The sequence below is a fragment of the Lates calcarifer genome, linkage group LG11, assembly GCF_001640805.2.
Source record: "Lates calcarifer isolate ASB-BC8 linkage group LG11, TLL_Latcal_v3, whole genome shotgun sequence".
Taxonomy (NCBI): domain Eukaryota; kingdom Metazoa; phylum Chordata; class Actinopteri; family Centropomidae; genus Lates; species Lates calcarifer.
Genome location: NC_066843.1, coordinates 19,525,281 through 19,552,694, shown reverse-complemented (window position 1 = coordinate 19,552,694; position 27,414 = coordinate 19,525,281). Strand labels below are relative to the sequence as shown.

The 27,414-nt window shown below is 40.7% G+C and overlaps 1 protein-coding gene across 1 annotated transcript; it reads left to right on the top strand.

Moving 5' to 3' along the window:
- Positions 1-2,520: 2,520 nt before the first annotated feature.
- Positions 2,521-26,593, top strand: brsk1b (BR serine/threonine kinase 1b). Its single transcript, XM_018698510.2, is given in 21 exon segments — positions 2,521-3,986; positions 4,443-4,537; positions 6,226-6,311; positions 6,637-6,777; positions 7,826-7,942; positions 8,367-8,400; positions 8,502-8,570; positions 9,197-9,343; positions 12,531-12,562; positions 13,113-13,277; positions 14,529-14,592; positions 14,594-14,627; positions 14,820-14,970; positions 15,163-15,223; positions 18,979-19,585; positions 19,992-20,040; positions 20,725-20,848; positions 20,963-21,064; positions 21,699-21,807; positions 22,702-22,791; positions 22,886-26,593. Coding segments are annotated over 21 exon segments (2,589 nt in total). The 5' UTR covers positions 2,521-3,898; the 3' UTR covers positions 23,110-26,593.
- Positions 26,594-27,414: the final 821 nt, after the last annotated feature.

Genomic DNA, 27,414 nt, shown 5'->3' with positions numbered 1-27,414 from the left:
ATAAATCACATTGTCACAATCATTTCATGAGAAGAGGTAAATTTTACATTTTATACATACATACATTTTATTCCAACTTTATGGGCAACAGTGTAGTAGTGTAAACTATAAAATAAATGTAGAGGAGCAAAGATTTTTGAAAGGTTTTTCAAGATTTTCCTTTGGAATGTATAAGACCTGACATGACATCTGACAGAGACAGACTGAATCCAGACAGACTAAAATAGAGGAGAGGAACAGTTCTGAGAGTACAACATTTGAATTTTAGAATTTTCAGTTTTAGAGTTTTAATCCTACAATCACACCTTACTGCACTCTAACATGTCAGTAGAAAAGGTGCAGTGTATTAGTCATTCCCTGTGATGTTTAGCTGAGCGTGTCTCATTAGCTGTCTTTGAAAAGAGAACAGATCTCGTTTGTGTTACAGCAGCAGGAATGAAAAATGATATACAGCATAACAGCACCATCATGTGGCCTTATATTAGCAGCTACCACAGCTTTACTGAGTCACCTGTGGAAAACAGAGATGTTATTATGTTCTTGTAAACAGCATGTTTAGACATATTCTATTAGTACATACAGAAACATTGTAAATTACAGGACGTGGATGGAAGTTTTTAAAACTGTGTAACACTAGACTAGACAAAAGCAGTTTTATATTTTATGACTATCTATCATTTTAGCTTTGTCCTTGTTGAACACCATGGACATACTCACACGCAGCACCATTAGATAATCTGAGCTACATCAACCTGACTGCATCAAGAGATTAAGATTAAAAGGGATTAAGATTTGTGAGTCAACGTCATGCAGATTTCACATTGTGAACCTTAATCACAGCGTACAGTGATGCAGCACCCAGTCTCAGTTTAGCTCTGGCACATTATGACCCGGCCCAGAGGTCGGTGGTGTACAGTAGCTTTTCATCAATTGTTTTTATGTATTTGTATTGTTTTTTTTATTGGAAGAAAATGAAGTATATGAAAAGAAACCCCTCAGAAAATAAAAAATCTTTTTCCTTCCAAGGTATTCCCATGCTCACTCGATACACATTAGGACAACTTCAGGCAACGTCTAACATCTATTATATCTAACCAACCCTCTAACATCCAAATCCTTAACATTAGTTACAGATACATTATTTTAGACAGAAAAGAAACAAGAACAATAAGTATATACACTGATCAGTCACAACATTAAAACCACTGATGGATGAAATCAATAACATTGATCATCTTGTTACAATACAGTGTTCTACTGGGAAACACATACCACCCACCTAAACATTATCACAGACCAAGCACACACCCCCATGGCAACAACACTCCCCAATGGCAGGGGCCTCACCCAGCAGAACAGTGCTTCCACCACACCACAAAAACTTCTCAAAAATGTCCTGAGGAAAATGATGAAGAGTGCAAGGTGTTGACCTGGCCTCCAAACTTCCCAGATCCTAATCTGATTCAGCATCTGTGGGCTGGGCTGGAACAGGTCCGATCCATGGAGACCCCACAACCCACAGGATACTGGATCAGATTAGGATCTGGGGAATTTAGGTGGGTGGTATGTGTCAAAGTAGCATTCAGATGAATGTCAGGACCCAAGGTTTCCAAGCGGTAACAAGATGATCAGTGTTATTCACTTCACCTGTCAGTAGTTTTAATGTTGCTGTACATATATATATATATATATATATATATATATATATATATACAGAATATACAGTATAACTAGTGGAGTGTGTTGCAGTGTTTTAACTGAGCTTCATTCTTCATTACTGACCTTGTAAATGTAAGTCATAACACATAAAACAATATAATCACTGATAGCTACTGCTGCCAGATATTACTGAATAGATACACTGACTTTATGACTGCTCTCTACTTGTGCTGCCACAATGGCTGCCATTTAAAACAGGTTACATAGTCTCACTTTAATGATGTCTGTCAGTTGTTACAGAACTGTAGAGGTTTGAACACTTGAGACTGAATTTCAAGATCTGTAATAAAAAAAACCAAAACGATCAGTTCATTTGTGCTGAAATTCAAAGGTCATTTGTTAAAAAATCGACTCTAAAACATTCAGAAGTTGAAAAATTGAACCCATTTGTGTCCTTTGAATGATCAAGTCATGCAGTTGTTAAACATTGCTTAAGTAAGTATACGCTTTATACCCTCATTAGTAATTCTTAATGATTAGTATCATGACATGATCTATCAGGAGGAGTATAAATACAATGGTAGACAAAACTCTTTGTGCCCTTATCTTACAGTGTTACCAATATTTCAGTACCATTCCCCATGTGTGCTCTTTTAATATCCGTATATTCATTTCGGTTCTTACTGACCTGGATCTAACCTGGACCATGTTGTATTTAGTGGGATCTCGCTGTATCGCTGTGTTGTTGCAGCCAATCACATAATGTGGAACTTTGTTGTAGTAAAAAAAAAAAAAAAAAAAAAAAAAAAGGGCGGGGGCGAGAGGGAGGGGAGGGGAGGGGAGGGGAAAGCGGAACCCGGATGCTGATGCTGACCGATGAAGAGAGAATCAGGAGGAGGAGTGCGAGAGGTGGGGAAACAGAGAAAGAGAAACGTAACGGAGTGGAGGAGCGATGGGCACTCCTGTGGATGCGGGCAACTTCTGACGACCTGAGAGATTATTGTCTCCGAGGCGAAGTTTTTTTTTCCAGTGTCTTCTTTTTAAGTTGTTGTTATTTGTGCGCTCAGCAACAGCCTGGCGCCAGCTGAGGGAGGAGATGCGGTGATATCATGAGCATAGCCGACCAGGGGCAGAGAGACAGAGAGACAGAGAGGAAGAGAGAGAGTGAGGGAGAGGGAGGGAGGAAGAGGGAGCACAGGGAGGAGAGGCGGGGAGTCGGCTACCACCAAGCCAGCTGAAGATGCTTGTTGTTTCTAGAAACAGGATTAATCACCGGGCCGAGCGCTGATCTTCCTCCGGCACACCGAGCGCACCTCTCCCGCCCCCCTCCCGCTGCAGCTGTCCTGACCGAGGGCGCGTTTCGCCTGTCTGGCCCGGTCTGCCCGAAGCTGTTTGCCGTTTTGATGCTCTCCCCCCTCTTCCTCTATTTCCTGATGCAGGGCCGGGGAGGGGGTGAGCCAAAGTGTGCACCGGATATTGGAAAACCCATTCTTCTTGCTGATGCTGTTGTGATAATAGATTATTATCTGGACAACGCCGCATATGCACAGAAAGGCAGATCCTGACCAAACGGGGCCCGGCTTGAGGAAAAAATAACACAGGGGAATGTATGAGCTTGGGAGAATTCTGAAAACACTTTTGGACGGTAGCAGTAGCGAGGAGGGGGGTCCCTGATATCGATCAGAGAATGGATTCAATCAGGGCATTCTGACTTGGGATATTTGAGACTCTGCTCTTACAGAAATCAATCCGTGGCAAATGTAGCCTTCCTGTCCAGGTCTGAAGGAGAATTTTCTTTTCTGCTCCACTTTTGGCCAGCTGCATAAGCTATATAGGATCAATCAGCTTTAAACTACTGTTATTTATAGCAGGGGTGGGTTTTGATGTGACACAATTGTGGACATCTCCCATCACTGGCACCGGTCAAACCTCACGCGCCCCTCTCTTGCTAATCTTTTCTACCTTCCCTCTGAATGATGCTGCTGTAGTAAAAGAGGCACGAGCCGATTCTGGAAAAATACTTTATTCTAGGCCTTATAGCAACGGACCAGACCGCATGACAAACAAGTGCATGGGAGTAGCCTGCAGGGCCCGGCTTTAGATCACGACCAGTCCTCCGCACCTCCTCTCCGCCGCCGTACAGCCGCCTGTGATGTGCGTTACGGCATTACGCACGGAGCAGGACCGAGCGCTATCTTGATCTGCCTTATATCAGGAATAGAATTTCATCTCGGGAAGGATGAGCAGCAAGGAGCTGACGGTGGGCCAGTCCAGCCAGTACGTGGGGCCGTACAGGCTGGAGAAGACCCTCGGGAAGGGACAGACAGGTAGGAACCTCCTAGATTACCTCGGGTCTTGCTGCAAGTCAAACAGGACGTCTGCGAGGTGCATCAGCTGATCCCAGGGTGTTACACCCAGATTCATAATCACTTTAAAATTCCTGTGAAAGTCAGAGCTCATGGTTTAATCCTCATTCTTTGTGTATGTCCTCTTATCTTCAGTGGTTTTATTCTGCTGTAACCTTCTTAAAGAGTCTCCTGAAATTCATTACAGGGATTTTTTTTTTGTTTGGAGGGAGAGGACATCACAGCAGGCCTCTCAACAAATATTCCGATCAGTCTTTTTTCTTTGAGCTGAGTTTGGTCAGTGTTTTTGACAATGTCAGTAAAGCCTTTTGAATTATTTATGACATCCCTTCCTTCCAGTTTTCACACTGCATGATGATTTCTGATATTCAAACATTTGCTTCCTCTCTCTCTCTCTCTCTCTCTCTGCCTCTGCAGGACTGGTGAAGTTGGGTGTCCACTGTATAACAGGGCAGAAGGTGGCCATTAAGATTGTCAACAGAGAGAAACTCTCCGAATCAGTCCTAATGAAGGTCCAGCACTTTACACTTGATTTACCGATTTTTGCATCTTTTCTATCTGTCTGCGTGCTGTATCTACTGTGCCTGTGACTGTAATTATGGCGGCTACAAAGCATAAATCATGTAAGCTCGCACTCTCCAACCTACAGAAATAGAGTCTTTATTTTTGTCAAGAAAAGCCCGTCAGTGTGTTGTAACTTGGAGCTGCTGAGTGTGTGGGCACTGCTTCTGTATGTTGAACAATAGAGATGATTTCAGTCTGCTAATTAAGCCCTCTGATGAAAGCTACTGCAGCTGAAACACACTGGGCTGAAGTAAAATTGAGATAGCTTTTAGCTTTTTTGGTTTCTAACGTGGCTGATTACTTGAAGCCGTGCAGTCTGCCTTTTTAAAATGCAGCAAGCTGTGCAGGGATAAAGGGCAGTGCTGTGGTATCATATGTTTTAGTATATACAAATATCTCAGTATTTTGTCCAGTCCCATCAAAACCTGGGCTCAGAGCTTCTGGTGTGGGTAGCTTAAACCACAAACTGTTCCAGCCATGTTTTCATGTGCGTTTTTGTCCATGTAGATAAAATTTAGGTTTCTTTCTTTGACCAGATAACAGATAAAAGTGGCAAGTGCAAAAATACCCAGCCACTACCCTGCCACTGGTCTCCTGTCATTTACAGTAGTGCTCATTTGTACTGCTTTGGAAAGTTGCCCATTACCCACTGCCAGCTTACGCATACTTAACCACAAGGAACTGAACTAGGCTAGCTTTTTAATGTTGGGACTCCAAATGTGGCTCTGCATTATTTTTTTTATTTTTTATTTTTTTGCTACATGATCCCACAGATATCTACAACATAATAAATCAGATAAATGTATATCTGTCATAACTTTAAACCAGCATTATTTTTTTTTTTTTTATTGGGTTTTTTTCTATTGCTAATTGTTGTTGTTTTGGGTTTTTTTTTTTTGGCCACCTGGGGGCAGCACAACAAACTTTGAATACGACATTAGCGTAATGTCACCTTTTAAAGTTAATAGACATAAAATAACACCTTAGCTTGGTGTTAGTCTTTGCTTAGCATACAGTTGCCCATTTATACATCAAGCACACAAAGCAACATTAGCATTCATTTGGGGATGGTTTTCTGGCCACCTAGAAAATTTCAGTCTGACAACGTCTGACATTTGATGCCAGGCAGGTAGTGTACACTGGGCTTATCAGAGCTTTTTCACTGAAATCACTTGGAAACCATGTTGACGTGAGTGGTGATACTAAGGAGGCAGTAAAGTTGTAGGCAGTGAAACTAAAAAGATGCTCAAATTTGCAGCAAGGGAAACTGCAGAGTTACTGATAGTTTTCTGTTGGTAGTACAATTCTATTCAGTTCATTGTTTAAATAAATATGGATTAGTGCAACCTTACGTTTAGTAGCCAAAGGTTGCAACATGACCTGCACTTAAACTTTATTTCTTGCACTTAAGCTTGTTTCTGTCTTGAAGTTAACTCTAAAATCATTTAACACGGTCTCCGTCTGCTCCACATTTTATCTAACTCTGCCTTCATGCTTCCTCCCTCTCTCTGTCTTACATCATATTTACCTTACTCCTCCTTCTTACATTTCCATAATTTTAACCACCGTGCTCCTCTTTTCGCTCTCCCTCTCTCTTAACCTCTCTCCACATCTCTCCCTCCCTCTGTCTATCCAGGTGGAGAGAGAAATAGCTATTCTTAAACTAATAGAGCACCCTCACGTTCTGAAGCTGCATGATGTCTATGAGAATAACAAATACCTGTGAGTATCTCTTTATCTTTCTCCTTTCCGCTGCCTTTTTTTCAGTCTTCCCTTTCTGCCTCTGGATCTCTGCCAGAGCAGAAACAACCTTGAATGTGAAAGGGAAAAAAGGTTCTGTAAGACAGAACTGAGATAAATAACCATATGACATTAAAGATATACAAGGTTATGAGTGTGTGTTTAAATGTGTATGAGTTTATAGACAGGGTGTCAGTGAATTATCAGCATGAATGTGCATAGCAGGTTTTTTTTCTGTTACCAAGGATCCGTGCTTTTCCTCACCTGTTTTTTTTCTGTCTGACCTCTCTGTCCTTCTGTCTTTCAGGTACCTGGTGTTGGAGCATGTGTCTGGTGGAGAGTTATTTGACTACCTGGTGAAGAAGGGCAGACTGACCCCCAAGGAGGCCAGGAAGTTCTTCAGACAAATCATCTCCGCCCTCGACTTCTGCCACAGTCACTCCATATGGTGTGTGAGAAAGCTATAGGACACTTTCCCTCTCTAAGATCCTCAGATTCTCTGCTACCATTTAATGTCATCAGTGTTTATATTGAGAAAGAGTTTAGTCAGTCACACTAAGACTTTGAAAGCTTCTTCAGTACAGTACAGGTACCAATACAGCTATATAAAAATATCCCAGTACAGGTAAAAGTTCTGCATTTAAAATCCAGCACAAATAAAAGTACAGTTGTATTATCAACATGTTCTACTTACAGTCAAAAGTAATTGTAAAAATAAAAATATTGGATAATTTTACATATTTTTGACTTGAATTTTACTGTTTAAATTTCAACTAATAGACATCTGAGATGTGACAAGGGGTCCAGACTAGACAATGCTTTATTTAAGGGGCAACAAACCAAAGAAGTTCCACTGGTTTAATTTTTAACAATGCATTAGCATCATTAGCAAGTCTTATTTTATTTAATGTAAAATCTACAAGTACAATATTTCCCTCTAAAATATAGTGTAGTAGAAGTATAGTAGAAGAGTAAAATACCTTAAAACTGTACTAAAGTACAACATTTGAGTACATGTACATAACTACTGGGGTTTAGTATAATTTTATGTATATTCAAAGACAGTCTGAGGGTTAACCCTCAGACTGTCTTTCCACATCTCATGTTTGTCTGTTGGGGCTATAAAATTCTTTTACCCTGAAGAGCACACATGCTGTTCATTCACTGTTCATCAGTAATCATATAAACACATAAAAATGAAATTATCACCAAACATTTTCAGATCAGAGTTTCCCCCGACACCTGCATGATTCTGCAGTATTTAACCAAGTTTTCCCTTAGAACCATGACACACACAGCTGTTTCCTGTTCAATATCACTATGCTTTAATAAACAATACATGTCCATTTTGGTATGAATGTTTACATGTCATGTCGAAGTCAACCAGATGTACCCAAATAATAAATAAGCCTAGTTTAGCTTTAGTTGTGTTTATGGTCTGGAAAAAAGTCTAAAATACTTTCACTGAGCATGTTTGTGCATGTGTGTGTGTGTAGTCACAGAGACCTGAAGCCAGAGAATCTTCTCCTGGACGAGAAGAATAACATCAGGATAGCTGACTTTGGCATGGCCTCGCTACAAGTCGGAGACAGCCTGCTGGAAACCAGTTGTGGGTGAGTACAAGGTTCAGTGGGTCTTTTGGGTTGAAACTTGCTCGTACCTATATGTGTGATACACTATTAACATTGTGTGTACGACATTAGGAACATCCTTGCAATGTCCTATTGTACTTCTTTTTACATAATCAATGGCTTTGTTCATGAGAAGCTTAAATATTTTAAAACCGTCTGCCCATCAGCAGGAACATGGATTTAACAGATAAAATTAGTAAGGGATTGTAGCGCTCACCTGGATTCACCTATTCAGTCTACTCCATGGATAAAATAGCAGGTGCTCTTGTTTTTTGTACACTGAGGATAGAGCATCTTTTACATAAATCAGTGCTCTATGCACACATGAATTCGGTGCTTCCTGTATCTGTGTGTATGTTAGTATCAGGTTAAATCATTTAATAATTTTCCTCCTCTTCCTTTACAGATCCCCACATTATGCTTGCCCAGAGGTCATCAGGGTGAGTTACTTCTCATTCTGTGTGTATGTGTGTGTGTGTGTGTGTGTGTGTGTGTATGTTTGTATTCCTAATGCTACCCTGTCCTTGTGTTTATGTATCAGGGGGAGAAGTATGATGGTCGCAGGGCAGATGTTTGGAGTTGTGGAGTCATCCTCTTTGCTCTTCTTGTGGTAAGATCATTGTTTTATTCTGTTCTATTCTGTATTTCGGTATTTAGTTCCTTGTCTTTTTCTCTTTTCATTTTGATTCCCACCATTCATGTCATGTAGAACATGCGGGCCTCACAACACATGACCTCACACTTCTGATTGACAGGTGTTAGCAGTAATATGCCAACAAGTGGAGTAATGCACCTGCACAAAACATGGCAGAAAAAGATTGTTTGTGCACATGGATGCAAAAAACACATTCATGAAATTTTAAACATAGACAAACTGCAGTTTGGTGAGAAACATAACACAAAAACATAGGTATCTTTGTCAAAAGAAAACTCGACAGGGTAACTTTAAAGGAATAGTTTGACAAAGGAAACAAAATCTGCCTACCGGCAAAAGCGCACTTAACACTCAACGCTTAACAGGTTATTCAGATTATTATCTATACTATATTCCACTACTGCAAATAGATCCCCATACATGCTATGCACTGGTCCACACTGTTGAATTATTCCCTTAACTATACTGGATGTGAGAGGTTTTATTGAACACAGAAAACATACAGTATACAGTCCTATACTCATTTCCATGTCTCATTATTTTCCTTCCGTGTCTCTCCATCTTTTCCTATCACTTCACAGGGTGCCTTGCCCTTTGACCATGACAACCTGCGGCAGCTTCTAGAAAAAGTGAAGAGCGGAGTGTTCCACATGCCCCACTTTATACCTCCTGACTGCCAAGCTTTGCTTAAGGGAATGATAGAAGTCAACCCTGACAAGAGACTCACGGTGAGGAGGGGAAGATCATGGGGAGGGAGGAGTGAGAGGGACAGGGGAGAGTGAAAAAACAGTAGCTACTGCTGTTGCACTTTGAATGTTGGTGTTTGTTACTCCTCATTTCTGTGAACAGCTGGCTGTAGTGATAGTGATTGTATATTTAACTGTAGCAAAGTGTTTAAGATTACCCAGCCAAAGCATAATTTTGGAGTCAAAGAGCAAGTGGTTCTTTCTGGTGGAATGTTTTTGCACCATCATCGATGGTATCAATAATAGAGCTCTACTGTTTAAGCCAATGAGATTCATGTCTCTACAATTAATAGTGTCAATACAATGAAGTGCACTGATGAGATATGGTGTGTTCAGTATACAGTCATGGGGGACATTGGCAAAAATCAATGTCTAGCAAAAATCTTTAATGTCTTTAATGTTTCATCACATGTCAGTACCTGGGAGAAGTAACATGACTCAGCAAGTCAAACACTTAAGTCTCACTAAAGTCTATTTATTGCATTTGTATGTTTGTGTACATCTCACAGAGGACACAGAAAAGCAGCCAGCATATCCATAATTGTGGCTATGATAAACCTAACTTACCATTTGCTAAACACCATCCACTGAGCAGCTACTGTCCAGTCATAGCATAGCAGCAGGTCTGTAAAACTTCAGATCTCTCCACATGTTGAAGTGGTGTACATGGGGCTATAGTAAGACCGAAACTCATACATATAAAGTTTAGAAGGTGCTATCTCTTTTTTTTTTAAGCCTTTACAAAACTAAAAAAAAAAACACAAGAGAAAATATGTAACAAATAGATTAAACAGAGAGTGTATCTGCCATAAAGTAGCTGCAAATGTTAGCATGTCTGCCTATAGTAGTAAAGTAGTAAACAAGCATTACTTTAAGGGTCAAGAAACCTGGAAGAACAAACATTAGTCTGTAAGGTTACAGATGAAAAGCCCAGTTCACATTAGCATGCCCATGGTCTTGAGCTGAAGTCTGTTAACCCCTTGAATAGTGTTTCCCATTGTGCTGGCTCTGGACATTAGCAGCTCTCTACTGCTCTTTATTGGATTTCAGGAAGTTTTCACTCCAGCAACCCCAACTAACTTGGCCCAAGATAGCATTATGTTCACATTAGTGAGTCAACATCCTGAAAGCTTTTCTCTTGTATTGTTAAAAGTGAAAATATACTCTTCAAATAGTATATATAAGTATATAAGCTAAGCAGTCACAGGTTGGTTGCCATCTAGAAATGAGAGTTTTGCCTTTGTATGCCTCTGTTTGAAATAAAGGACTGATTGTTTTCTGAAATGATAGAGAATTCTGAGAGGTAAATGTGCCTTTGTTGTCACTGAAAAGCTTGAGAGGCGTAGCAGCAGGACTAAGGAAGGTGAGGCTTAGCAAATGGTCGTTGCTGCTCACAGTGCACCACATCGGTTTCTACAGCACATGAAGCATGGCTTTGTTTCAAGGTGTGACAGAAATCAATCCTGACATAAGACCCTACAGAGGGAGGACAAAGGAAAGAAAATGTGAAATGTAATGTCAAGAATAGGGCACAAGGATGGGCTTAAAGGCAGGAGTTGGGTCAGCCGTGACAGTTCTGCCCTGAGCTTTTATTTCCGTCCTCAAAGGCATGGAAACCAAGATGTAAGGAGGATGAAAGATAACACTATATGCATCTAGGTACCACATGAATGTATGGATCAAGCTGCTTCATCAGTGGCTAAAAAGACAGACAGGTGGAGGCACTGAGGGTGACTGACAGGGACGTCTCTTCCTTTTCACCTAAATGCCAACTTTCCATACTGAAAGCACGGCTTGTGAAGAGACTGATAGTTCAGAGAGAGAGATAGAGGGGAGGGTGTGAATGAATGAATAAATGAATGACTGAATGAAAGGACTGCTAGGAGAAATTCCAATGCATTCCGATTATAAAGGGAAGCTGGGAGAAAGCGGGCATGTGGGGTGGAAATGAATTCATGGTTATGAGGCAGAAGGGACAGAGACAAGTGTGATGATGTGGTTAGCATGGTGCTGTACAATAAAGAGAAGAAAGAAAAAGTCTGGTCAGTTAGTCATCAGTCACTAAAACAGAGCAGATTTAATCAAAGCTGTGGGTTTGTCTGATGAGCTGTTGATTAATGGAGCCTGAAACCAGGTCAGACTGTCTCTCTCTGTCTCTGCCTGTCTGTTATTCGCCTCCATGGAAACCACCCACCATGCAAGGAGACAGATTTCAGTATATCTGTAGTTAGCAGTCCGACATCTTCAGTTTTGCTCTTTTTGGTCATAGTTGTATCAGTTAGGAAACAGGAATTTTGGAGTGTCTCCTCTGTGCAGCATACAGTACGAGTTAACAAATGCAGAGCTCTGACAGCATGCAGCTGCAAGCTAGTTTCCTCTCTGCAGATGTACTAATATAGTGTTCATGGCAGGCCCACTTCTGACTTTTTACATGCTTGCAGAACTGCAGCTGCTTCATTACTCCACCCCCAAGAGATACTGTGCTGTGATGCGATGGGTACCACTGTACGCACTCCTAGAGAGTATGTAATGTACAAGGGGACTTAGGACTTCTGTAGGAAAACTATAGGGTCATGAAAAGTAGAAAGAAAGGTCTACTGCTAGTGGTTCTGTGAGGCTGTATTCACACCAATGCTTTGAGGCAAAGGCTAATGTCAGCATGTGACCATGCTCGCAGTGACATTGGTAACATGCTGACGTGAAGTAGGTATTATGAATACCATGTTCACCATCTTGGTCAGCACACTAGCATTTGTGAATTAGCATGTAAAATACAGGTGAGGGTGAAAGGAATGTGATAATTATTGAAGGTATTTGGTCATAAACCAAAGTATTGGACAAGTTAAAACTTTGACCTTTGATTCACACATTCTGAAATTCATTTGTTACTTTTCACTGGGAAAAAGAGCAGCTACATTTAGCATTATGTGTGTAGCTGTAATGCTAACTCACTATCTTTAGCCCTCCATATTGAAAAAATTATGTTTGAGTCAGGACTGTTTTTTCACACTGAACTTAGTGTTCACTTGTATAGTAGTTGTACAGTGTTCAATTGTAGAGTAGATGCTACATCTTTGTTGATGCATCATTGCAGAGTTAAAACTGGGGAGACATGTTTTGATATCAAGCAGTGCATTAATGTCCTGTCTTTTTTTTTTTTTGATTACAGCTAGAAGCAATACAGAAACACGCCTGGTACCAGTAAGTTCCAGTCATTTTTATTACTTTTTTCTTACTTTGTCTGCATTTCTCTGTTCCTTTCTTCACCCAACCCAACAACATGCAGCTTGTTATTTTTCATATTCATGCCAAAATGATCCAGCTACCTACATTGATAGTTCCAAAGCAAGAGTAAAAATCTTTATTTCCTTGTTAATTTCAGCCAAGTGGTCCCCTGTTATAACAAACTCTACACCAGACTAACATTACAGTAATCCTAATATATAAGCTATAATACTTATGATAATGATCTTGAAAATATGGTACAGAAGTTACACAGCAGTACTAGGCTACCTGATCCATCTCTCTATCACACCCATGTGTGAAGAAAGCCTTTATGAGTTACTTTCAGCCAACATCATCAAACCAACATCCATTGTTATTCTTCCTTTGCTGGGAATTTCACTTTAACTTCTCCCTCAGTGGATATTAAAGCTGTGTAGTGTTGGATCACATTGGCTCTAAATGCTTGATGTAAACTTTGAGATGTTTCTAATGATTCTTACTAAATACACTAACGTTCTCCACTCAGGGGTGGTCGTAATGAGCCTTGCCCAGAGCAGCCGCCTCCTCGTCGTGTGTGTTTGAAGAGGATCCTGTCCTTAACAGAGCTGGACCCTGACGTGCTGGAAAGCATGTACTCTTTAGGGTGCTTCAGAGACCGAGTCAAACTCACACAGGACCTTACAAGTGAGGAGTGAGTAAATATAACCCATCAAACCTTTCCCCTTTAAATGTTGATAAGAAAATATGCTGTGATATAGGGCAATGAGACTTCAGTCATCAATGTAGCAGATTTATAAATCTGATATAGATTTCCTAAATGGAAGACTGTACCCACTTTATATAGACAAAACAGGCATGTCAAGTCTCACTAAGGCCGTTATAGTTTGCAAATACACGTGTGCTTATATGCATGCTGAAAAAAAACTAGGACATAATTGTGTGTATGTTTAATTCATTTCTTTCTCTCATTTTTTTTTGTCTTGTTGTGACCAGTCAATTACTTACATCATTAATCTGCCTGGGATGGCAACAAGAAGAGCAACAATATCAACAATGCCTCTTTTATTACTCCCTCTCTTTCCACCCATCCCTTAGCTGTGACTCACCATTCACAATGCAACAGCAGTTGTAGTACATCTTGTTCAACAGACAAGCTAGCAGATGTGAAGCATCTAGATTAAGACTACACTGATAATGTTTTATTATCAATGACGTGTATGTGAAGATATTGCTCGTAGTGATGACCACAGAGATTTATGCCAACTCTGTAGTTCCCTCTGCTTCTATGAAGAGTTTTAGCATCCTCAGCTTATTATTTTGTTTTTCAGCGCGCAGCTTTACTGTTTTGACTGTGCCTCACCACTTTCATCAACCCCTTCACCAGCTGCAGCAGGCAGCTGTTTTCTCTTTCATCCCATCCCACTGTATGTTACCTGTCCAGCACCAAACATCAGACAGACAAGTCTCATTCTTATCCAGTTTACAAACCATGAGTGGACATCTTGTCCTGCACCTTAGCTTGTTGTTGAACAAGCCAACAAACAAAGATTCACTGGGGAGAAGTGCACTGCTAACATCACTTTGAAGGCTAGTTAGCTAATTAGCTGCTCAGCTGCAGCACATTAAACAGCATGTTAACTTATCTGCAAATGTCACTTGGGCCTGGTTAGATGCTCGGGTGCTCATTACTCTTTAGAATAACTGCTAAGAACAAACAGTCTGACCGTGGCTTATAGTTACAGCACAAGTTTGTTTGCTTTGTCAATTACCTACAATATAACAGTCAACTGTCAGTCAAACACTACTCCTGCTGGCTAAGATGGAAATTAGCATTTGTGATATTTACCATACATACAGTAATTGTCAGGAAACCTGAAAAGCCTCTTTTTCGTGCCTTCAAAACTTGATTGATTTCTGTGTCTCTGTGCATCTCTTTGTGCAGGGAGAACCAGGAGAAGATGATCTACTACCTCCTGTTGGATAGGAAGGAGCGATACCCCAGCTTGTGAGGATGAGGATCTGCCACCCAGAAATGACATTGGTGGGAGCAGACAAAAGCTTTATTATGAAAACAAATGTCTTTATTATGAAAACAAATGAAAACAAATTGTAAAACTGTGCTTTTACAATTTAAAATTTCACCAAGAATTCTTGAAAACATTTTTAAGATGTAAAAATTTTTCCTTTTCCCATTTTCCATTCTTTTTTTAAACTAATATTTCTCTCCTTCAAGACCCACCCAGGAAGCGCGTGGACTCGCCCATGTTGACGCGTCACGGCCGCTGTCGTCCAGAGAGGAAGAGCCTGGAAGTCCTCAGTGTCACAGAACAGGGGTCTCCCACCCCACCTCGCAGGGCCCTGGACACTAATGCACACAGCCAGAGGTATGAACCAACACTGATGTATCATGACATTGTTAAGCTCACTGAAATTGTTGACAGTAGCCAAATTGACATCATGATTACACATCAGACTAATTATCTGAACCTTAAGATTAGAAACTAACAAACCATCTTTTGATTGTTGCACCCCCATTCACCTTTATGGCTCTTGTTGCTTGTCGCTGTCTCCGAAAGGTCTCGTTCAGTCAGTGGAGCGTCCACAGGTCTGTCCTCCAGTCCTGTCATCAGTCCCAGGGTGAGAACTTTGCTCTACTCTATTTTACACTGCTTTGTTCAACTGTACTTCACTACATTATGATTCCAAACTCAGAGCTCTTCTTTCCTCTACTCTGGTCTTCTTTAAATTCATTTACCTGCGTGCACCACAGTGAAGGAAGCATTTCAGTCACATTCAGTCACGCCAGAAACTGTTGTATTAATGCCATATTTAATGTGATCATGGATACTTTTATAACACTGATGGTTAAGAACTATTTGTTGCCTCTGACCTTGCTGCATCATGTTACATTACATTAACTAATTTGCCAATTTCCACTAAATTTTCAGTGTAGGAAGTAAGTACCAAGTACTAAATCTGTAAGGCAGAGTGCATGGAAATAAATTAAAGAAGTTTATAGTAAGTGCTAATGCTGATGTTAGGGTGTTAAAGTGTCAAGAGAGGAGGTGATCTCGGAAGAGATGAGGATGCCTTCTCTGCTCTGATAGCATGTGGTAGCTCATTCCACCATCTGGGAACCACAAATGAGAATACCTTGTGTGCAGGGGTGGCAGTGCCAGATGACTATCCTTGGAGGAATGTAGTGGCTGTATGAGTTCAAGTGGATGGATGCAGACTCAGAAGTTGCTTTGTAGCCAAGCATTAGTGATTTGAATTTGTTTTGGGTGACCATGAGCAGGCAGTGGAGGACAGTGAGCAGCAGAATGACATGTGCCCTTTTAGGCTGATCAGAGACCAGACGTACTTCCACATTTTGGACCATTAGAGGTGTGAGATAACTATGGCTTGTACTAAGAGTTGGGTGGGGTACTGACACAGGCAAGCTCAGATTTTTCTTGTGTTGTATAGTGTGAAGTGGCATGACCGGGAGACAGATGCATCACGGTCAGAGAAGGATAGCTGGTCATCAAACATGAAAGCCAGGTTTCTCGCAACCTTGGTTGGGGTGAGAGATGAATAGGCAGCTTTGATATTGTGATGGAGAGATTGATTGGCTGAGATGACTATGAGTTTAGCTGAAGGTCGTATTCCTTCAGTCACATGGATATTACTGAGAGACGAGCCAAGATCTGTGCTGTCTATGTAGCAGTGATGTGAGAAGCCACGCTAGCTAATAATTGGACCCAAAGACATGGTGTATTTTGCAAAAAGAAGGGGCCTCTGTACTAATCCTTGGGGTGGGAATGGGATGTTTGCCCTTGCAATGATCAACTGAAGGAGTGAGACAGGATTCAAACCAAGAAGGTGCTTTGCCTGAGATGCCCATATTGGGCAGGACACATAGCAGGATGCAGTGGTTCACTGTGTTTAAAGCTTCTGATAGGTCCAGCAAGATAAGAACCAAGGACTTAGCTGCAGCTCAGGCTGCCCTTAGGGTTTCTGTCATAGACACAGCTGTTTCAGTGGAGTGGCTGCTCTTAAAGCCAGACTGATGTGGATCAAGGAGGGCATTCTGTGAGAAGATTTCTTAGTCATGTATCCATAAGTACAATAAAGTAGGGTTGGGTCGTTTTCTCCAAAGACTCCAAAGCAAATGAAAATTTTAACGGCCTACACACCTGCACTACAGTTAACCTTCCATATGTCACAAGAGGTTTTGATGCTGATGATGCCTGCTTCCTCATGATAATCTGACCCATTTTAATCCCCCTGTGACACAGCAATTCTGTCCCAGTCTTAGAAATGTGATGTTCTGTACCTAAGGTCTCATAATCTGACAAAATGATTACACTTGTGAGAGTGGGGATTAGCACAAAGGGCTGAATTATTGTGCACATTCTTCTCTGTTCATTCAATTTTAGCATCTGTCGTTTAAAACTACATCTAATATTAACTTTTCAGCAACAAGGTGAACAGTGTTTCACATATATGTTTCATATATTGTACGGTATGGTGTACTTGCATTCTGTTTCACAAATTTTAATGATGATAAGGAGCACAGTATCTTCTTTTGCAGTTTATTAAGGGGACACTAAGTTACACCTGATTTTACCGTCACTGCTTTTACATGGTTTGATGCAAATATAGAATTCTGTAGATATTATTGTTCTTTTTGTTTGTTTTTTTTTTAAGTTAAATATAAAATAGTTAAATGGCTTATTCACTTTCTTGCTTGAGTTTGATGGGAAGATTGATACCACTCTGTACTGTAAATATGAAGCTACCCCCAGCAGCTGGTTAGCTTAGCCAAGCTCAAAGACAGGAAACAGTTTGCTTGGCTCTGTTCAAAGGTAACAAAATCTGCTTACCTGTATCTCTGAGGTTCACTAATTAACACATTATATCTTGTTTGTTTAATCAATGCACTGAAAGTATTGAAATGACACATTGTGGTTTTATGGTTTTTATGTGGCACAGATTAAACAAACAAGACATAACTTGATCATTAATAATTTGTGAATTTTAGAATTGCTGATAGGTAGATTTAGTTTGGACAAAGGCAGGCTAGCTTTCTCCCTCTGTCCTCACCACCTACAGTATAAGCTAACCAGCTGCTGCTGGTGGCTTCATATATACAGTACAAACAAGAGAGTGCTGTCAATCTTCTCATACCTCTCAGCAAGAAGCCAATTAGAGAATTTGCAAAAATGTCTAAGTTTTCCTTTAACAAAAAAGTTTTCCTTTAACAAAAAAAAAAAAAGTAATTAAAAAGGCCCTGGGCTTGCATTAGGACTGTAAAACTGAAACATATAACTTGCACTATTTTTTACACATACATGGGGTTGACATATTTATTGCAAAATATAATAAATGCTTCTTAATTCTTCCATCTGCGTGGATGAGAGGCCTCCACACTGTCTGCACATGGAGCACACAGACACACACACACACACGCACATGCACATGCATACAAACACTTGTCTTCTTTGTAATATAACCAAATGATAAGGTTGGTTAAAGGGTGCATTGATCCTACTAACAGGTATTATGTGTGTGTATCCAAAGCCTGGTGTATCTTATTTCTCTGTGCCACAGAGCTCCACTGGGTGAAATGTTCATCCATTATCATAAATATGGACACTTTATTTCAAGTCAACCCCATATCTTGGGTGCACCATATCTTAGCTAGTATAACAAATATGTATTCATCCACAGCTAAAAATAGTTCCAAATAAATGCAGCATTTATTCCTTTTTGAGTAATCTTTAAAAAAAAAAAAAAAAAAAAAGATTACAGAGCACAGTGTTGAGTTTTAAAAGATAATTTAACACAATGTTGGTTTTAGTCTTTCCTTTGTGATTTGTTGACAGTAAAAAAGCCAGCTCCAGCCTTATGCTTTTTTGTGCTATGCTGTGTGGTGTATTGTGTGGACTGACTTTGTCGGCCTGTCTTTCCTGTCTTTTCCTATTGAACATCATGGTATACGATAGTAAAAACATACGTATTATCAGCTACTTCGGTATATAAATAGCAATTCTGGCCAATCAATCAATCAATCAATAAACACAAAACCAAATTTCCTGTGATGTTTTTTTTCCTCAAATAACTCGGACTGTCACTGCGAGTCATGCCTCTCCATCATACTGTCACATTGTTGGCCATGCACATTCTCATTTCATGGACACACCATGCTGCCTCATACAAAAGACAGTGAAAGGGAGAAAAGCACATAACTATACCCAAGATTAGAGATCACCTAATTCTAATTCCATTTGGTATGTCTGATCGAGGCTTGTTGAAAAATTGTGTCCATGAATCATAATTCATGACCATTACTTTCTGTCCATTCCTCTATCCCTCCTTCTCCCCATATCTCTCTGTCTGTCCATCAGAGCCCGGTCTTCACTTTCAGCCCATCAGAAGTCACCTCCACTTCCTCCTCCAAAGACCCCAAACCAGGAAGTGCCACCACCTCTCGGCCTACCCGCCCGACGCCTGACCCAAAAACCCAGACCTTGCCCTCAAAGGGCCCCGCAGACCGGCCCCAGCTTCACTCCATGAAGTCCCTCCCTCTTCAGACTCCACGCTCCCCTTCCCCGTCTCCATCCCCGCTCCTCTCCCCCATCCCACGCTTCTTCAACTTCCCCTCTCCATCTGTCTTCAAGTCCAAGAATGTCCACTCGTCCTCTAACTCCTCTGCCACCCCTCCTCCTGTTTCGCAGGTCACGCCACAGGGCTCACCACTGCCCACTCCGCTGGGCACCCCTGTGCACCAAATCCAGCACCTTTCCTCCACCACCCCTCCCTCCTCTTCCTCGTCATCATCTTCTTCCAGAGCAGATGGAGCCGGTGGGGCCTCGCTGTCACTGACCCCACCCTCCAGCCCGGGCGGCAGTGGCGGGCTAGCCGCCTCAAGCTCTGCACACTGGAGAACAAGGCTCAACTCATTCAAGAACAATCTGCTGGGCTCACCGCGCTTTCATCGGCGTAAACTGCAAGGTGAGTGGAACTGAATCAAAGCTAAACGCAAAGTGAACGATGAATGAATTTGGCGTGATACATCTCCACTTATTTGTTCAGATAATGTTACATCCTAAGAATTAGTTTTCCAGCTGCATAATGAAGCAATATTTTTTTCTGAAAGTGTGAACTTGATGCTCCGCTAACAGTTTAAACAATTCGATTTATCCTACTCTGCATTTGTATCCAAGATAGAATCTATTGTTACCAAGAACCTTGCTCAGGCCCCAGCCTGCAGGCTGCGGCTGTGTTGAGTAATGTCAGTGATTCTGTGATAATTTGTAATTAGGGCAATTGAATTAGGGCCTGTCAACAAGATTCACTGCCTTCTTCCTTTTTTGTCCCTCTCATCTTTCTCTCTGTCTGTCTGTTTTTCTTTTTTTAGTCCCTACTTCAGAGGATATGTCCAGTTTGACTCCAGAGTCCAGTCCGGAGTAAGTACACACGTGTCTCAGTTTATCTCTCTCTATTTTCTATCGAAGTGCATTGCAGAATATCAAAACTTTGTTCAGTTTGCTGACAAACCAGTCTCACCAGCAAGGTGATTTAGTAGCTGTTCTGAAGCCTTTATGGTTTCAAGATCCAGAACAGAGATTTCAACCTACTGTTTCTAGGGCTGATATAGTCTTTCATCTACTGTCGTATTGACAGTGACTAACTGTTGTATTTTCATAGTTGGAATTTAAACATCCTGTTTTATTTTTATTTTTTTATATAAGACGTGTTTCTCAGTGTTTCTCAGTGTTTCTCAGTGTTTCTCAGTGTTTCCTCAGGAATATTGGGCTAACATTCATGAGGTGGCCAGAGACATTACTCTACATGAATGTTAATGTTGCTTTGTGTCTGGATGCTGGTTACTAACATTGTTTGCCAGCACAGTTTTCACTTATTAACAGGTTCAGTTACTGACTTTATGTTTTCATTTACTGGCAGAATAAGAGGCGTAGGCTTCAGTTTTTTTCCCTATGGCTCTGTGCTGTTTTATGTTAAGTTAAATCAAGCATAAAGTTAGAGCTCCTTGGCTTTTCTGTCCTGTGAGCAGGTTGTTTAACATAAATACTGCACAGCGATAGTTCACTCCAAACACTGACGTCAGCAAAATATTTGTCTGTTTGCAGACTGGCCAAGAGGTCCTGGTTTGGGAACTTCATCAGCCTGGAAAAAGAAGAGCAGATCTTTGTTTTGATCAGAGACAAGCCTCTTAGCTCTATCAAGGCTGATATCGTCCATGCCTTTCTCTCTGTGAGTACTATCAAGCTTAGATAAGCCTCAGTGACTACCAGCATTACTTTATTTGCCATTTTTGACATTAAGGCACAGATTTCTGAGCGTCATCCTTTTCTTTTGCCTCTTCAGATCCCATCCCTCAGCCACAGTGTGGTGTCTCAGAACAGTTTCCGGGCAGAGTACAAGTCCTCCGGTGGCCCCTCTGTCTTCCAGAAGCCTGTCAAGTTTCAAGTATTATTTCATTTTTACTATTTTCAGCCCTGACAGAAGTTTAGGTCAAATTCTAGTCAACACTTCAGCATTATATACAGTACGTGTTGATTCAGTAATGTGAATTGTGTAATTGTGATTTCTCAATTCTCCCAGGAACAGGAGGAAAATACACAGAAATTCTTATGAATTTTTTGGAACTTATTATACAGGTGCCCTTAAAAATGTTGGAATCTCATATTTACTTTAAATATTATAGAACAGTTTAGAGAGAAAACATATATTATTTTGTCTAAAGCATTTATGCCTGTATATCAACATTAATAATTCAATGTTTTCAAAATTTCTTTAAAAATAATTTCACCAACGAGTAGATAGATTCCAGAGGGTTTGTTTATTTGACAGAATTCAGAATACAGAAACTGTGATGCCACTACATGTAGAATTTGGAAAATTCCATCTTTGAGTGGTGATTTCAAATTCCCAAAATCCAGCACTTGGAGTCTGAGATAAATGGACTGAAAGAAACACACAAACTGCACCGCTTCTTTTTTCTGCAAACAGAAACGTATGCCATCAGATTACTCTGAAACTGCTGTAATCGCACACAGCCTTTAATGTGAAAATCCTTTGTATTGGTCCTTTTCTTCTGTAGGTGGACATTGCTTTCTCTGAGGGAGAGAGGGAGCGAGAGAGGGAACGAGCAGAGAGGGAAGGAAGAAGAGAGATGGGCATCTACAGCGTCACTTTCACTCTAATATCAGGTAGAGGAATTTGTTTAAAGGGATTTAGACAGAGAGAGACACAAAGCTGGAGATATGAAACATTCATAACCTAGACATAATGGAATAGAAATAAATGGATGTTATGGAAGAGGCCATACTGTTATAATCTCACTCCCGGAGCAGTTTTACACCTAAAAATAAACTGTAGGCTAAAATAAATAAGCATAATATTCATAGGGATGTGAAAAGACAAACGCATGGGTGTGACTTGCAGTTATTTCTTTCACTGTATCAGCATGAGAAATCACACACAAGTCTAAAATCACATGCTGATTTAACATAGCTTTTTATTAAGTCGACAATATCAGGCTATTAAAATACTCCCTTGAATGCATCTTGAATCTTTCTCTTGTGGGAAGAATGTGTATAAAAGTGTCTCCTCAACCAGTATTCAAAGTTTAGCTTTAGAAAACTGTTCCTTTGTGCTTTCCATGCAAGATGTGCAGCATGTTTGGAACAGCACAGTATCACACCTTATTTACTAACACACACAATCTGATGACCTCATTTACATTATAATCAATATTTTCAATATGATATAAATCATATGACTTTATACTGACAATTTAGCAAATAACTACTTGCATGTGAAAGCCTGTTCATCAGCATGTGACTCATTAGTGTCCCTCAGCTCTATGAACTGTTGTAATGTCTTTTAGCTCATTGTTTTGGTTTTCTGGCCCATACTGTTGTGGTCTCACCACTACCATGGCATTGTTGCAGCTGCCTGCAAGCTACCTTCTCAGCACCAAACAACAGACAGAGAAAGTTAGTGAATAGCTGTAGAACATATATACACACACTGATGTTAAATGAGATCAATAACAGAACTAAAAGGATTCATATTCATCACAAGGCCTCCTCTCCTCTCAGGTCCCAGTCGCAGATTCAAAAGAGTGGTGGAAACAATTCAGGCTCAGCTCCTGAGTACTCATGATCAGCCTTCTGTGCAGGCACTGGCTGGTGAGTAACACACTCACATACATGCGCACTACATGTGCCAGTAGTTGGGTTGTTTCACTTCCTCTCTCCCCGTATTTTACCTCTTGCCGCTCAGATGAGAAGAATGGTCAGCTCTCCCGCCAGCCCAGCACTCCATCCCGTCAGAACTCTCGGCGCTCTGAAAGTGGATCGGATCGGGAGCGGGGAGAGAGGGAGCGTGCAGCAGATGGGGGGAGTGGAAGTGGGAACAGCAGTAGCACTGTTTTACAAAGGCGAGGGTCAGGGAAAGACAAGACCAGACTCCTCTCGTCGTCCAATGGGACGCAGTCTCATCCCTGAAAAGAATGTTGTGGCGGAGAGGCCTTTCTCTCTTCCTTCCCTCTGTCCTTCCCACATTGGTTCCTTACCTGTTTCCTTACTTCCTGCCTTGCTTCCTACCATTACTCCCCAGCGATGGGATGGAGGAGGGGGGAGTTTTTCCTTGAAGCTGATCTAAGGATATGACGGAGAATTCCCCACAAATGGCTGATTTTAGCAGAAATTAATATTTGTGGGGGTGGCGGAGACAGGTTGAGCTGATCTCTAGTCAGCCTTCAAGGGTAACTTCACCCCAGAAGACGAGTGTAAAGACAGGATGTCCAGAAAGTCCCACCTTACAAGAGAAATACAGGAAAAGCTCACAGCCAGGGATCCACATAGTTCACCTACTCCGGCAAATCAAGAAAGCACATCACCTTCCCACCGACCAATCACAAGCAACACGTGGTTCAGACCCAACAGGAAACCTCCCATCACTCAGTCTGAATGGTACAGGAAGATACTGGACAATGACAAAAGCACCTCAAGGCATTCTCATTTATCATTTCCTGACCAGCCAACTGTCACCTGGATCAAGTCTCCTCAGCACCACCTGACCAGACACAGAGTCACATGACAAGAAACCTGCTCCCTTCTCTTCTCCTCACTTTCTAATTGAAGACAAATGTGTATTCTCAAGCAAAGCAACAAAATGATGAAGTCTTTTGAGAACGGAATGAGAAAAACAGAATGAGTCCCGATTTAGACTTGATTGTTAAAGTGGATTTTATCTATAGATTTTAGCTATTTTAATGCTGTACTTTAACATCCAAGGAGTCTAAGAGCAGAGAGAAATGATGGAGAATGGATCTGACGTGGTCTACATAATGTAGCCCGACAGCTAGGTGAATATCAAAATAAAATGGACACAACTTTTCCTTGAGTGTATAAGAAACATAAATCCCACAGTTAACTCTGAATTACACTGATAAAGCTATGATACCGTATTGCCTTTAACGGAGGAGAAAGAGTGGATAGCTAGTTAGATTTAGCCCCATTTTCAGGACACTAGTCATACCACAGGTAGAATCTCTCACAAGTAAATACCCCCACTGCAAGTGAAGGGGATGAATAGATAAAACAAGACAAATAGATAGACAAAACAGAGGATAGCTAGCAACAGGTGTCCATTTGGTAGCAAAGGAAGGATGAAAGCAGAAGCTAGCAAAAGCCTCTTAAGCTAACTTAGAGATGACAATGAAAGTCTTGTTTTGTGAAAAGATAGGTCAGGATTTAGTCTGTCCTCGTCTATCTGAATACAATGTTGCTACTGTATGCCGCATGAACAATGAAAGAGTAACTGTCTGAAGCGGTACCTTCCAAGAGCAACTACATATTGAAAGACAGTGAAGACAATGAACAGTCCTTGTTCTGTGCAAAAGTGCATTATAATTTTAAGTTGAAGCTTAAATGAGGCTACAGCTGTCTGAGTTAAACCCCTCCCCTGTACAGCAGTTGTCCTAGTCATGGTCCATCTTTAGCAACCAAAACTAGTGACAGCAGGCCTGTTAAACTTTGGGTTTCTTATGATATATACTCAGCTTTTTGTGTTCTTTCAGTACAGTACCATGTGTATAGCCATTAACTGTATATTTAAGACTGCCTTGAGGGTTCTTGTTTTAAAACTAATTAGTTGAAGTTTGAGTTTTCAACCAACTTATGGAGCTAACAATAGCTTAATTAGCTAGCTAGCTAGAGTTGATAAAATATGGCAGTGACAGTTGCCTTTTCAGAGAAAAATGGCATTATTTAGAAAATTACAAAAAAATCTACCACTGTTACAGTTTTTTGTAGTCTAGCTTTGTCCACAACGTTCCCTCTTTGTATTTCCCTGGATGGTGTTTCCTTGCTGAGTCGTGGCAGAGGATACTTAGACCAGCAACAAAACTAGATTTAATGTGATTAACAGTTTCGGGCTTGTATCGCAACTAGGAGGTTTACATGAATGTTTTTCTTCTGACTGTGCTGCTTGTTATTACATTCGAAGATATATGCAGATGAGGCACAAGACTCAGACTGCTAAAGCCTCATATTAACTTCAGCTAAACATTTTAATGCATCGTTGGACTGTTTGGTGTCTTAGCTTATGATATAGTCATGTAGGGAGGACATCACTTCAGGGCCAGTATAGTGAGGATGAATGATTACTGTGACCAACAGCCCCTTCAGTGTATAGATGGGCATACTATATTAAGAATGACTTGAAAAAATCTAAACCTATCCTCTAAGTGAGATGAAAATTAAAAGCCATGAAATTTCAGTACTTTAAATGAAATGTGGAACCAAAAAAAGAAGCTGGTCAAACAGGACAACCAAGTGTTTAATCCTTTTAGAATTGCAATTAGGCAACCAAAACCCATCCTATGTTCCTTTTTGTGTGACAATAGATGCAGAACGATGCAAAGTCCCAACAAAAGCCTCAGCCCTTTTCTGCCAGTGAAAGGAGAGGTGAAGGGAGGGAGATGAACAAATAATGTACTTTTCAAAAGAGGGAAAATGAGAAACGGGGCAGAGAAAAAAAGGACTCTGGTGTGTCTTTTGTCATAAGAACTCTGCGCACATGCCTGGTTGGGGGAAAAGGAAAAACCAAGCCACACATAAAAAGAATAAAATTTTTGCTTGTTTTGTTTTTTCTTTCCATTCCCTTTTCTTCTACTCTTCTCTGGTCTTGTTTGTTTGTGTGTGTGTGTGTGTGTGTGTGTGTGTGTGTGTGTGTGTGTGTGTGTGTGTGTGTGTGTTTTTATGTTTTTCTGTGTGCCACCAGCAAAACAGGAGGCGGCGCTAACCACGTGAATGTCAAAAACTTTTTTGAAATTATTAGAGTGTAAACATATTTTTGTTCCATATATTTATTGAAAATGTATTTATATTTCTTTTTATTTATTTGCCATGTATTTGTTGAAACGTGTGATTTTTTTATGAATGGAACAGCAGGAGATGGGTGAATACAGTGAAATGTCACTTTTAAGATGTCTCACACTGCAGAGCACACCGGCTTTCCCTGCCAACCACCGGCAGGTCAAAACTTTACATTTATCCAATTGGCACTGAATTTTTCAACTTTCATTTTCTCTAAATGACGTACACTATCCTTTTGACTTTGGGATTCTCTCATTATTCATTTAGTTCAGTCGTTCCTTCAAAATTTTGATTTGTCCATTTTCCGTTCCAGCTGCACTTTGTGTTTAGAGCTGACAAGCAAATGTTAGCACTGACTGAAAACACAAATGTATTTCCTGTCACTTTCATTCCTTATTGATACATTCTGTGTTAATTCATGCAAACCAACATCCCACTGACACCATTACTCATTCCTATTTAACTTTCAATAGTCTCAGCCACTTTCTGTTCTTAGTCTTTGCCTTAGACTCACAAATTCTTGAAAAGCTGGAAAATGTGATTAGGTTATGTACCTAAACACAAGCTATCTAACTATCCAAATGCAAACTGAACTTTTTCACACTAGCAAGCCTGATAGCATGTACCATTAGGTGAAGTTTTGGCATGGAATCATTTTTTTTTATCTTTGGGGGAAACCATTTGGCTGTTCTTCTTGACAGTTTTGTGCTTTTTAGTGGCACAGCACCCTTGATAGACATAATCAAGGAAAATGTTCAGTCTGTGCTGGGTTTTAACTTTAGATGCACTTGTGTGGTTTTTTTTTTTTTACCCCCTCTCATGTAATTAGAGGCCTTCTGTTCCCATCTGGCACTTGAAGAGGGCCCCTTAGGAGAATCCAACAGTGAGGTGTGCACATCAGAAAGGTCAGAGGTCAGGAAGGTTTAATGGTACACACACACACACACACACATATACACGAAAGAGAGTGTTATGTCATGGTCCTTTTTTTAACACAAGGTCAGAGTTGTGTTCACCTACATTCACTTTTAGAAAGAAAGAAAGAAAGCTAAGTTAAAGGGTAGAAATGGGAAGAACATAGAAGAAGTAAAAAAAGGCTGCTCCATAGTTTTCTTTACACTGAGCAAATTCTGCATCAAAACCCATTGAAAGACACAACGGGACCCTCAGTACATTTGTGGCTGAGAGGCTCCCCTGCTCGCTAAACTCTCCTATTGGAAGAAATCTCACCCCTCCCTTATTCCTCTTTTATTCCGCTATCCACCCATTCACCTTACATTTGCTACTCCCCCATTCTTCCTCTTTGTATCTCTTGAATCCTGCCCCACGCCCCTCCTTGTCCCAACTGCACATATCTTACCCCCTTATATAATCAACACTTCCCTCCCCTTGTATACATTTTATACACTGTATACTTCAACGCAGACG